The sequence below is a fragment of the Alligator sinensis genome, unplaced genomic scaffold (genome assembly GCF_000455745.1).
Source record: "Alligator sinensis unplaced genomic scaffold, ASM45574v1 scaffold442_1, whole genome shotgun sequence".
Classification (NCBI taxonomy): Eukaryota; Metazoa; Chordata; order Crocodylia; family Alligatoridae; genus Alligator; species Alligator sinensis.
In genome coordinates this window covers 6,728,751-6,741,607 of record NW_005841829.1, presented here as the reverse complement: position 1 = coordinate 6,741,607, position 12,857 = coordinate 6,728,751, and the positions used below count along the sequence as shown (strand labels likewise).

The window sequence follows — 12,857 nt, the reverse complement described above, 5'->3', positions numbered from 1 at the left end:
CGCGGAGATTGGTGCCCGGCGGCGCGCGGGGCGGGGCGGGGTGGGGCCAGCGGCGGGGCAGCAGTTAGGGCGGCGGGCAAGTAGGAGGGGCCGGGCCTTACCCGGATCGGACCCGACCCGACCCCTTCCAGCCGGGGGCCGCCCGCCCGCCTCGCCACTCTTCCCGTTCTCACCCCGTGTCCCCCTCGCAGGATCCGGCCCCGCCACGATGTCGCTCGGCGCCGCCAGGCTCTGAAGGAGCATTTCGCGCCGCGCAAGGGACATGGACCGCTGCGGCGACGCGGGTCCCCAGGGGAAGGTACCTGGGACACTCGGGGCGGGGTGTACGGTCGGCCCGACTTGCTGCGGTCAGTGGTTGGTAGTCCGCCGGGCGCTGCCGCAGGGGTCCGCGCGAGATGCCCGTGGTGGGTGACGTGTGAATCCCCGCGCCTGTGGGTGAGGGGGCTCCGGAGAAGCGGATGCAGGGGGTCTCAAGTTGCAGCCAGGGAAGTTTCGGTTGGATATTAGGAAGAATTTTCTCAAGAAGCGGGCGGTGAAGCACTGGAGCAGGTCACCCAGAGAGGTGGTGGACTCTCCATCCTTGGAGGTTTTTAAGACTTGACTAGACAAAGACCTGGCTAGGATGAGCTAGTTGGGGCTGGTCCTGCTTTGAGCAGGGGGTTGGACTAGATGACCTCCTGAGGTCCCTTCCAACCCTCATTTTCTATGGAAAACCGCTGCTGTAGAGGAAGGGAGCTGGGTTGTGTTGCCTTGGGGAAGGGGTGCTGGGCAGGTGAGACTGGTGCCTCTGGCTTCAAACAGATGCACCTTGCACAAGCTGTTGAGAGCAAGAGCTCCCTTCGCCCGCTCCAGCGCCGTGGCGGGCTGCCTTATTTTTTTTCTTAGGTGTAGTTGGCCTGGTTAGTCTGGATGGTGAAATCAAGGAGCGGGTGGGGGAGATTTGGCACCTTGTGCCTACGCGAAGCACGTGTGTGTGTGTGTGTGTGTGTGTGTGTATGTGTGTATTTAGTGATTTCTGTCTAAAGTGTGTGTGTAAGATCTGTTTCTACCTGTCTATCTAAAGCGTGTGTACTAGTGTACAGCCTACACGCCTGTACTAGCGTTAGGTATTTGACCAGTTAAATAAAGTTCAGTCAATTGATTGGTCAAACATAGGTCAAAATCGTATTTAAAAGAAAAAAAAAAAATCGCCAACTGCTCCTATAAAAGGGGCCTGCTGGGAAAGCCTGGCCCCTTGGCATAGTTCCTGGACCATCACTCTTAACCAACCAGAAGCACCAGGTATTCAATTGGCAGACACATTTCTTTGGGTAAATGTGATATCTTTTATTAGGTCCAAAAGGTCCAAATAATACACAGAGAAAAAGCACGTATTTTCCATTAAGGAATGTGTCAGAAACAATTTAAAATTATGTATATTTCTGTGGAGAAAACTACAAAAAGAGTAGGGTTATTGGGTTTTTTTGTAAAATTGCTATAATCTTTGACGGGTTAAAAAATACGCAGTCAATTAACGAGTCTGACAGACAGACATGTCTAAACTAGGGTTGGCAAGGCAGCCAATTAATTGGGCGACTGACTGGTTTGCCAGTCTTAGTTTAGACATGTCTGTCTGTAGTGTGTGTCTCTGTTTAGATACACCCACTTTAATTAGGCTGTGAGTTGCAAATCTACCCTGCCTTCTACCTGACTGCAGACTAACACAGTTAACTACATCTAAGAAATACCCCAACACGACAATCCATTACAAACTCAGCTTTTGTAGGCTAGAGCAGATAAAGTGAGCTCTAGCCCACCAAAGCTTGTGCTATATCTGTCTGTGTATAACAACTTTATATGGTTTGTAAGGGGGAAATCTACCCTGGCCATTATGTCTTAATCTGTGCAACATACCTGTGACTTGTAAAATGTATACATGAATTACTTTATTCTTGTTATGCAGATATCTGAGCAAAGGGGTGTATAGGTCTGTTGTGGTAGTTATGAAATCTCCAGTCAGCACTGAAGCCCTGTTATCTTGGATGTGGCAAATACACAGATAAGAGAGTGTGCAGCTTAAGATGTAGAGGCAAAGGTTTTCCATCATGCCTACCATATTCTAGCAGCTACACAAAATGCACAAATACATGTCTTAAAATGTTAAGTAAGATTCATTAATACAGAGAATATTCCTCTAGAAGTTGGAGCTCGTATTTGAGTTCTTCGTTTTTGCTTGATGCAGGTCATTCCATTGTCTACAAATTGGGTATAACTATGTTTTATTGGTGTCCAGTCGAACGGATGCTAAAAACATTTTTTCCAGAATTCTGTTTTTTGGGTTTTTTTAAATTTCGTCTTATGTTCAAGAGCCTCTTCTGCCCCAGAAAATATGGTTTGCCATAATATGGCCTGTTATTAGCACAAGCAAGACAAGTCCCTTTGTCAGTAATTCATGGGCTTTTATTTTCTTTAATCTTTTTTCGTTACTCAGTCACTTTACCCAAACTTATCATCTCATCTCAAAGCAAACCAGACACTGTATCTGGCAACTTTTCAGGAGAGCTAGACATTTTTCAGAAACAGTATGCTTGACCACTTCATCTAGCAACCCTTGGTATTGTTTTTCAGAAGATGGATGAACGAGCCTTTTTAGGTTGGGTGAACACTCAGACTTATATTTTCTTAGGAGCTAAATGGTAGGTACCATTGAACACTGTAAACCATTGTTGATTTAATGGAAGCCTTTATTTGTAAGGCTGCACAATTTAGTCCAAAATAAACTAATCTTTATTTCAACACCGAAATAAGTCTTATACTGAAGTCTTATGTATGATATTGCCTCCAAAAGTCTTGGAGTGTAATTGTTTCCCTTTTTCTTGCTGCAGGAAAACTGCTCTTCTGAGCCATGTAAAAGTACATTGAAAACTCCCCTGAAACAATCAGCTACCTCACATTCAGTATTAGCAGAGATCCAGTCTAACTCTGGACCTTTGACAACACCCCCAAAACCCAAGGAAATCCCTCTTGGAGACCCATGGACACCCACTACTAATCTTAAAATACTGATCAGTGCGGCTAGTCCTGAGATTAGAAATAGGGAACAGAAAAAGGGATTGCAAGATAGCAGAAGTGAAATCCTAGAAGCAAACCATTGTTTACAGGTATGTTGTAAATATATATCTTATTTAGTTATTTAGCATTTTATTTGGTTGGGTTTTTTTTCACTAGATAGTTTTCAATATTGAGTGCATGCAACAAACTGTGCAAGTTGACATTTAATGTAATTCAACTTCCTTCTTTAATTTAATTATGGACTAGGTACTTTTGAAATGCCATCTTATTTCTTTTAGCCAGAAGTTCTGAAGCCTTTTGCAGCTCTGGCTGTTAAGGAAAAGGCCTGTAGTATTAGTTCTTAGTTTTTGTTGCCAGCTGTAAAACTATCAAACTTTTGTTTAAAATATGCAAATTCTTATTTCTTGTTTTGATGCAGGAGCATTTATCAGGAGATGAATATGAGAAATCTCAGCCAAGCCGTAAAGAAAAAAGTCTAGGATTATTATGTCATAAATTCTTAGCTCGCTATCCTGATTACCCCATCACTGGAGAGAGTAATTATATTTGCCTTGATGAAGTAGCAGAAGAACTTAGTAAGTTTGTGCATCTACTACAGTATCTATGAATAGGAAATATGTAAGGACTTATTCCTCTGAATATTCTGTAAAGGGGTACCATATGCTGTTTAGTGTACTCTTTTTTTTTTTTTTTTTAACCTTATTTTATTAAATAAAAATATCCTGACTAATTTTAAGCTAAAGTTGAATACCTTTTATAAAATGGGAAGTTACTCAGTATTTCACCATTATTAATATGTTATATGCTTAGTTTTATAGTAACTTTTTTTCAAAGTTTGAAATGAAAATCTGTTTACTTAGCAGAAATTGTTCTCCATTTTCAATTTTTTTTTTTCTTTTTAGGAAAAAGGATCTCGAAGTGTGTGTATGAAATATGAATTATTATAGATATTGCATAAAACTGAATGCTGGCCTTGGACCTGAAAATTATTGGCATATTAAGGGGTTGGATCTGTAAAAGTAGTATTTTCCAAGTAGCATCTGCAATTTATATCCTGTCCAACCGTAACATAAAAACAAGGTGCCACTTGCAGGAAATCCAGATAATATCAATATGATTGCCCTTGTTGGTATCATATTTTACTTAAGTTCTTCATCCAAAGTTGAAATTTTAAGTTATGATCACTAGGGATAAGTGATGTTATTCTAAGGCCTAGAAAGAAGAAGGTTTCTGTGTCTGTCCAAGTTAATGAAATGTAAATTTATGCTGTTTTTGTATCAGCAGATGGTCTTTCAGAGGAAAAATTGCACTTTACTAAAAACTACATTGTATTTAATTGTTTTATACCAATTTTCAGATCTTTCTGTGCATTATCTCAATAGCAGTGGTTCTCAGCCTTTTTAGACTGAAGGCACCCTACATAACCTATGAATTGAATGGCACCCTGTTTGAAAAGCTAACTTATTTATTACAGTGTTTGATTCCTTGCTGAGGGACCAGGTAGTGGGAGAAGGAGCAGCCATACAGGAAGAACCTGAACCTGTACTTATCTGCTTATTTCCTCAAACTCCCTGCACACCCTTTAAAGTTTGTTCTGGCACTTCAGGGTACCCCCAGCACTTTGGATGAGAATAGCTGCTGTATGCCAAGGCAAGGGGTCAGAAGTTTAAAAAAAAGAGATGACTTATAGAAAAGACCTTAAAACGAATGACCACTTTGTGATGCTTTTTCATGAATGTTCAATGAGTCGGTCTAAATAAATGTTGATGAATTTCTTTAAGGACTTGCGTTTTCTAAAGTGGATTGTCAGTCAAACATGTTTGCTGTGTTGTGTTTGTCAGTTCAGAAAGCAGGCAGGACTCAAACAAAAGGAAGTTTTCATTTCTATGGATGCTACAGAATCCTTGGAGCTGTGGAAGAGCACACTATCTTCTAGTCTGTTACATAGGTTTAGTTTTTCTTCTGGTAGCACTGAAAAATTATGGCAGAATGGGAAAAAAAAAAAGTTTTATTTTGAAGAATGAAGTATAGTTCTTTAATTTCTTTTTTAATGGAGCACAGATAAGGAACATCACATTTTAAATCAACTTTCTAGATAAATTATACTTTGAAGAAGTCAATAATAAATTTGATTATCATAATATTAAGATTCCTTTATATTCTCTTCTTGCAGCTGTTGAACGGAGACGCATATATGATATTGTGAATGTGTTAGAGAGTCTGCATATGGTGAGCCGTCTAGCCAAAAACAGGTATGCTTGGCATGGCCGTCATAATCTCAACAAAACCCTGCAGACTTTGAAAAAAGTTGGTGAAGAGAACAAATACATGCAACTTATTCAGCTGATCAAGAAGAGAGAATATGAAAATGAGTTTGAATTGGATGGTGAGAAAAATGAGGAGACAGCAACAAAAACGATTGGCATAAATGAGCATTCAGAAATGTGTTTTATTGAACTTCCAGGGATGGAATTTCGTGCTGGTAATGCTTTTTTCTTTGTGCTTTTTTTCTTGCTTTTTTAAATTAAATTAAAGTTAGAAGTAGAAATATGGTTAATCACAAATAGCCACTCACAAGGCAGGAATATTTCTTTTTAAATCCTAAAATCTGAAGGTCACCAGATTTTATATGTGGAAGTGTCAACTGTTTGAATGAAGAATTCTAAAATTCCTGTTGATAAATATTTAAATTACTTATTTTTAACGCTGCTGTTACAAATGATATGCCACTTGATTCATTTCAATCCTTTCCCTTCTTTGCATAGCTTCAGTAAACAGCAGAAAAGACAAGTCTTTAAGAGTAATGAGTCAGAAATTTGTGATGCTCTTTCTTGTATCAACTCCTCAAATAGTGAGCCTTGAAGTTGCAGCTAAAATTTTGATTGGAGAAGACCATGTGGAAGATTTAGATAAAAGCAAGTTTAAAAGTAAGTAAAATGCTCCTGTGGCTACTTAGACTTGGTCTGCATTTGAGACAAACCTTACCTAACATATATATTTAATTGTATTTCCAATTGATAACAGTTGTTTTCTAGTGATTTTTAGTAAGCTGTAATCTTATATACAAGCTTATGCATTGTGAAACAGTAGGATTTCTGCCTCCTTATAATATATTTCTAATTAAGCTATGTAGGCTCTAACTAGAGCTGTAACAGATTTTTTTGCTCTTGGATTTGGTGGTAGGAAAAGCAACGAAAAAGAAGAAAGACACTAGTAAACCCTTTTTTGCTAACCCTGAAGCAGTATTACCAAGCTACTTATTAGTGATTTGTATCTTTGACAAATTGGCTAAGAAATAAAATAAAAAAAAAAAGGTACTTGTATGAAGATATGAGTGTCAGTACATCTGCCAAATTTATATTTTGACTATGTAGTTCTGCTACTTGGAAATTTTTTTAAAGACAATTTCTAGAGTACAGGCAGTAGTTAGTTAGCTGTGTGGGAAGAAGCGGAGTTTAGTGTTTCAACTGTCAAGTCTTTCTTCTTTTCACTTCCCCATTCACTGTCCCCACTCAAGTAGTTACGACCAGCTCTTTAATTTCTTTTCTTACAAAAAAGAAAAATGTGTAGGTATCTGATGCTTTGAGCTCATACTGGAGGCAACAGAGGAAGGGAGGTACCTGAGAGTAACGGTTGATTGTAGGATGACCATGTGTAATAGCTGCAAACAAAGGGTAGTTACAGATCTATTTATATCAGAATGGCGGGAGACTAAGTGGAGTCTAAAGCCCAGTGCTCGTGTGTGTGTGTGTGTGTGTGTGTATTTTTGGGGGTGGTGTGTTATGATTTGTTTGGTGAAACAGAGGTCTTGTCATCTTCAGATTTGCCCTAAACTGGGAAGGACTGTGAACATGTTGGAGGACAAAAGTGTAGTTCAGAAGGATCTTGGTGGATTGGAATACTGGGCTGGAGCTAACAGAAAAGTTCAATACTAAGAGATGCAAGGTGGTACACTTCAGGAAGACTAATCAAAAATTCAAATACAAAATGGGTGACACCGTGGCTGGATAGGAGTAGTGGTAGATAATAGACTCAGTATAAGTCTGCAATGTGATGTAGCTTTGGGATGCATTAAAAGAAGTTTTAGGTGCATGACAGGTGGTGAATAATACCCCTATTTGGTAACGGTTAGGCCTCATCTAGAGTACTGTGTGCAGTTAGACTCCACATTTCAAAAAGGACATGGAGAGAAGCAGGTGAGAAAAATGATAAAGGGTTGAAAGGCAAATCGGACCAGGAGACGTTGAAGGAAATAGGCACGTTCGGATTGTGGAAAATATGCTTAAAGAGGGAATGTGATAGCGGTCTTCAAATACTTGAAGAGCTGCCTTAAAGAAGAGGGAGGACACCTTTTCTCCCTTGCTACAGAAACTAAGGTGTGGACCAGTTGCTTGAAGCTGCAGCAAAGTAGATTTAAATTGGAAAAATGTCTTCACTGTTTAAAAAAAAAAAATAAGGCAGTGGAATAGACAGGCTAGAGAAGTTGTGGACCCTTCATCACTGGAGATGTTCAAGAAGTTGGACAGGCATTAGATAAGGATGATCTAGGCATAGCTGTGCCTATGCTCGACTATGGGGTTTTTTCCTATGCTTCTGGGCTTTGCTGGTTGCCACACGGAGCTGTAAAGGAAACTCTCTCCTCCCTCCACCCCATGCTACATGTTGGGATGGATGGACATTTGTCTTTTCTCCCCCACCTTCTTCAGAAGCATTGGGTGTTGGATGCATCCAAGGCTGAGGATTTTGACTTGAGTTGTGCAATGCTTCTGATGGGACCTAAACCTGGAAGTTCCTGGTCTGCTCAGGGTCAGACCAATTGCCATATTTGGGTCAGAAAGGAATCTTACCCCATGGTCAAATTGGTACAGATAGGAGGGGTGGAGGGGATTGCCTTCCTCTGCAGGTGGGGAGGAAAGGGGGCAGGGTATGTGGGCATGGGTCTCTTCTTTGGATTTCTCAAGCATATTTTAACAAACCTCATAGCAGCAGGATATTGGCTGTTTTACCTGTGGCAGGTTAAGGTGGTATGTCTTGTGGCTGTGCCAGGGTCAACTGTAGCTTTGCTAATAGATTAGACAGTTTTGTATAGGATGGTTTGGATAGGGGTGATCCTGCCTCAGGCACAGTGTTGGGCTTAGATGACCTATGGAGGTTTCTTCCAGCCCTACTTTTCTATGATTCTGTGTTACCACGGAAAAGCCTAATACAATTTTAGGCTATGTAAAGTGAAGACATGGAAGATATGTGAATATTATATGTGATATTGAAGACAAGTGAAGATATGTAGTGAAGACATGGAAGGTCTTAGTACCATTAGTGCAAGGTATTGGTAAGACACCCCCCATTTAAAATGTTAAGAACAGTTATGATCATCTGTATCTTTTAAAAAAAGATTAATATAACCTGAACAAGTGTACAAGGAATGGACAATGTATCTTATGAGAGGAGTATTGGAGGAAGACTAGCTGAATTGCTTTAAACTAGTATACATTTTATAGAAAGGATAATGTGATAAGATTGGAGGTGTTCTTAAAGCAGTAATCAGAGCACATGATATGAGGGGTTTGTGAAAGGAAACATGATATCTATGCATTGTTTGCATATATGACATGGGGTTTCCTGACTTCACTGTTGGTGAAAGCCAGATTTAGAGGTAGAGGATAAATCTAGATAAAGTGGGCTCAGAGTGAAACTGTGACTTCCTGGCTCTGGGGAGTAATTGAGCAGTGCTGCAGCATTTTGATGGGGTAGTGGGCTTGCAGCATCTCAGGGCTCTTAAGGTACTTTCATGTATTTTATTCAAGATGTTCCTTTGTGTAGATTATGGGAAATTCTGCGACTGTGTGTAAGTTGCAAGTGGATTCTTGCAATCAGTATTTCTTTGAACTTAAGTTTGTGTTCCTTTATTTTGGATAATGAAAATATTCTGTGCAAAGATACGTAGCCTCAAAGCATTAATATCTCTTCCAGGGACTAAAGGATCCCAAATTCCTCCAGTGAACTGAAAAAAGTAACCTCACTGTGGATCTAATAACCTTAGTTGCAACTTTTGATTATATGTGGTAATGAAGGAGAAGGCTTGTGGGGAGTAGGTAGCATCTGTAGCCTGATTGCAAGTGTACTTTAATGAACCAGAAATTCTGCATGGCATCTGTATGTATTTTTTCTATTTCAGCCAAAATTAGGAGACTATACGATATAGCTAATGTTCTCAGTAGCCTGGAACTTATCAAGAAAGTTCACATTACAGAGGAGCGAGGCAGAAAACCTGCATTCAAATGGACAGGACCAGAGGTTTTATCAGATATTCAGGGTGGGTGTACTATCTTCTTTCCTTCTCTTTTTTTGGCTTGAATTTATTCTTTTTCTCTCCTGGAAAAAGCTTAATTTTCTATGTAAAAGGATGTCTTTGACAGTTTGTCAAATAACATCTATAAATATCTAACTAAATATATGAAAATAACAGTTTGAGGTTTTTTTTTCTTTTTATGTTGCATTTTAGGTACAAAACCTATATCTACTGTTTCTGCCTTCATCCCATCTCATTCTTTAGAACCTAAACCTTCTAAAGAACAGTGTTCAAAAAATCTCTTCCCAGCAAGAGGCAAGCAGATCTTCACTCGCCACCCATCTCTAATGAAGCTAGTCAAGAGTATAGAAAGTGACCGGAGGATCCATTCTGCTCCTACCAGCCCTGTTAAAACAAGTACAAGTATGTATTTTAAAAGTAAATGCTGTATCCATTTTTTTTTTTTTTTTTAAGAATATGCCATTCTATACAGATAGTGCTTTAAATCTGAGGTCTGTGTAGAAGTAGTTTTATCTTCAAAGGCTAACCTCTAACAAAATTAAAGAAGCCTTCCCTCCTTGGACTTGATGTGAGCAGGTACAGCAATATAGACACAGTCCTTTATATCTGACCTGAATTTGGTTCATTGTTTATAACTGTACCTTGTTACAGAGCTTCTAAGTATTCCATTGTTTTGAAAAAAGAATGATTTATTTTCATGTGCTTTCACTCCACCTTTTTTGTGGCACTGCATTTAACAGCGTTCAGGTTTCTGTTGATCAGAAGGGATCTGGGTTTTCTGTTTCCCATGGAAAAACAGAGAAACACACAGATTCCTCATTTTAATAGAGAGAAACATGGATTTTGCACTTTTGCGAAGAGTTGCAGAGTTCCAGCCTGCAAGGGGCTGGGGGGAGCGGGAAGAGGGTGGTCAGGCTGGGGGTGACATGTGCGTATATATGCACATGGCCACTAGGCAGCCTGGAAAGCAGCTCCCGCAGGTAAGTCTGAAGGGCGAGAGGGGGGATTGAGGCCCACAAAGGGAGGGAGGGTTGTTGGGTGGGGCTGTTGCTGGGCCTGGAGATGCTGCCCAGCCAGGCAGTGAGTGGAGCTTGAGGCCCAGGGCCACAATGCACAGCCACAGGGCCCTAACAGGGAGCAGGATGGTGTTGCAGGCAGGTTTTCCAGGAGGTGGGGCTAGATCCCTGCCTCTGCGCACACTCCCAGGGGAGGTTCTATGCCTCCCAGATGTGTGCATGAGGCAGGTGCAAGCTGAGGCTCCCCCACCCTGCTGCCTCCCCCCAGGGCCTTCATAGCCCAATGGATGGGACGCAGTACAGCAGGGCAGAGTGGGGCTGGGGGTAAGCTCCTTGCTGCTGTGAGCCCTGCATCACCCTGGCAAGATGTCCCCTGCATACTGGGTAGTGGCACAGGGTTGTGCCCCTTGCTGCTGCAGGGCAGGCAAGGAGCACATTGCCAGGGTGGCACATGTCTCACAGTGACAAAAAGCTTCCCTGCCTGGCCCCACTCTGCCCTGCTGTGCTGGCGCCTCTGCAGCCTGACAGGTGGGACCCCAGGGAGTACAGCAGGGCAGGGAGCCCATGCCCCATGCACAGACCTGAGGGACACAAGTACCCTGAGCCTGCAGTGGGCAGCCCAGACCCCCCCCCCCGGGCTCTGCTCTGGCTGTGCTACCCGCCAGGGGAGCTGGCTCTGCACTCTGCTCCACTACAGCAGTTGCTGTCTCACAAGGCAGCAGCCAGGGCTCAGGTGCTGCTGCAGGAGGCAGGGGGCTGCAGACCTGTAGCCCTGGCATCTGGGGATCCCCTCCAGCAGGGTGGAGAGTAGGCTATGGGTGCAGGGCGAGGGGCCTGTGGGTGGGGAGTGAGAGGCAGCAGAAGGGCTAGTGGGGGCTGTGGTTTGAGAGTAAGGAGCCTGGACCTGTGTTCTATGATTTCAGGGGGTAGGTGGAGCTCTGATTTTCCATGATAAAAAGAACCCAAGATCAAATGCCAAAACTTACAGGTATTTAGAATATATTTTATTATAGCAATTAAGGTGTTGGTAGGCTTCCACATTGCTTTAAAATTATAAATATATCAATAAAACATTGTGTTCAATTGAGATATAAATATAGTGGCTTTTTATTTTAATTTGGGGGCTTTAATCAGAATTTGCAATTTTTGTATCTGAACTAGGATAGGATCCCTGTTGATCAGGATTTCTGTCTGTTCTTTGTGTATGCACTTCTATTTTCCACACTTCTCAGGGTTCTTTTGGAACATCTTTAAGGTTGAAAGAACGTTTATTTTTCTATGTGCAATTCCATGTTCTCTCAAACTATCAGGAAAAAGTGCCAATTAGTGTATGCACTTTGGAAGTAAATGAGCTGGGGCTCCTACCACCCCTTATGCGACTTCTGCTAGAATGGCCAACTGGCAGTACATACCACACGCTACAGTTCAGGGAAGAGACGAGCAGTACTGTGGCAGATGGGACAGAAAGCAGAACAGCAGATGGGGAAGAGGATTGGCATGGTACTTGGAGAGTGTGGGGCTAATTTGTGGCTTGGCTGCTAAAAAGGTTGGTCTAATAAAAGGTATCATCTCTGAAACCAGAGTTCTAGATTTTTGCATGCTAAAAAGGTTGGCTCCCAGTGACTTAAGTCATTGGCCAGTTGACAACCAATCTGGGTTACAGTTGAATGATCAGCAGTGGCAATCCCTCACAGTCAAGGATGATCACTCCCGTGGGTCAAGTAAAGGGTTGTAGATGTGTCTGTAGATGACTAAGAAGGCCAATCCTAGAGCTGCAGACTCTCTGGCAGATGCCACAGGTGGTGGTTAAAGGGAGGGTCGAACCGCAGACTTCTCGATCTTGTTTGCTTTTGTTTCCTTTCCTTCTGTTTCTGTTGTTTGTCTGCCTCCAGGGCAAGATGGTTTTCCTCAAAGTAAGGTATACCTTCTTTCATGAGGCATCACCATGTAGCCCTGTCCCTGGCTAGTTTTTTCTAATTTGTGATGTCAGTGCCACACTTAATGTTTGCCTTGAAGATGTCCTTGAAGCATTTTCTCTGCCCCCACATGTCCTTTGTCCTTGGCTGAATTGGAAGTATAGCAGTTGTTTTGATTAAACTTACATCAGGTATGCTGTAACATGGTGGTGAAAGGCTTGGTTTCTCATTACTAAAGCATTCACACTACATAAATATGGATGAAATCTTTAAAAGGAAATCCAGCTTTCACTTGAAGCTTATTTAATTAGTTATTTTTTTTCCCCCTCCCCAAAGCAGGCTGTGATCAAAATTCTTCAACTTTCCCAAGTAAAATGGCTCAGCTTGCAGCAATTTGCAAACAGCAGCTAGAAGGACAATCAAGGTATGTTTACATGTGTTGTGGTCAGAAATTTTTTCTTGCTATTAGGCCACTAAGTTTGAGGTGTATTTAGCCAGCAACTGACTGGTTCTAGTTCAGTCATTAACTGCTGTTAGAACTGAACATGGGCATTTATACACACT

The 12,857-nt window shown here is 41.7% G+C and overlaps 1 protein-coding gene across 7 annotated transcripts in view; it reads left to right on the top strand.

Annotated features, from left to right (window-relative positions):
• The window catches only part of E2F8 (E2F transcription factor 8), a 29,794-nt gene that overhangs the window by 11,365 nt on the left and 5,572 nt on the right, over positions 1-12,857 (top strand). For 2 of the 7 annotated variants that reach the window (XM_006014699.3, XM_006014698.3), the window contains exons 1-8: positions 120-298; positions 2,865-3,140; positions 3,470-3,626; positions 5,225-5,533; positions 5,817-5,978; positions 9,227-9,364; positions 9,554-9,763; positions 12,630-12,717. In XM_006014699.3, the coding sequence (XP_006014761.1) occupies positions 263-298; positions 2,865-3,140; positions 3,470-3,626; positions 5,225-5,533; positions 5,817-5,978; positions 9,227-9,364; positions 9,554-9,763; positions 12,630-12,717 (1,376 nt within the window). In that variant the 5' untranslated portion in view covers positions 120-262. Of the gene's footprint in view, positions 1-119; positions 299-2,864; positions 3,141-3,469; positions 3,627-5,224; positions 5,534-5,816; positions 5,979-9,226; positions 9,365-9,553; positions 9,764-12,629; positions 12,718-12,857 lie in introns of those variants that run through there. The other 5 variants (XM_006014701.1, XM_025199319.1, XM_006014702.3 and 2 more) reach the window with 4 other exon arrangements.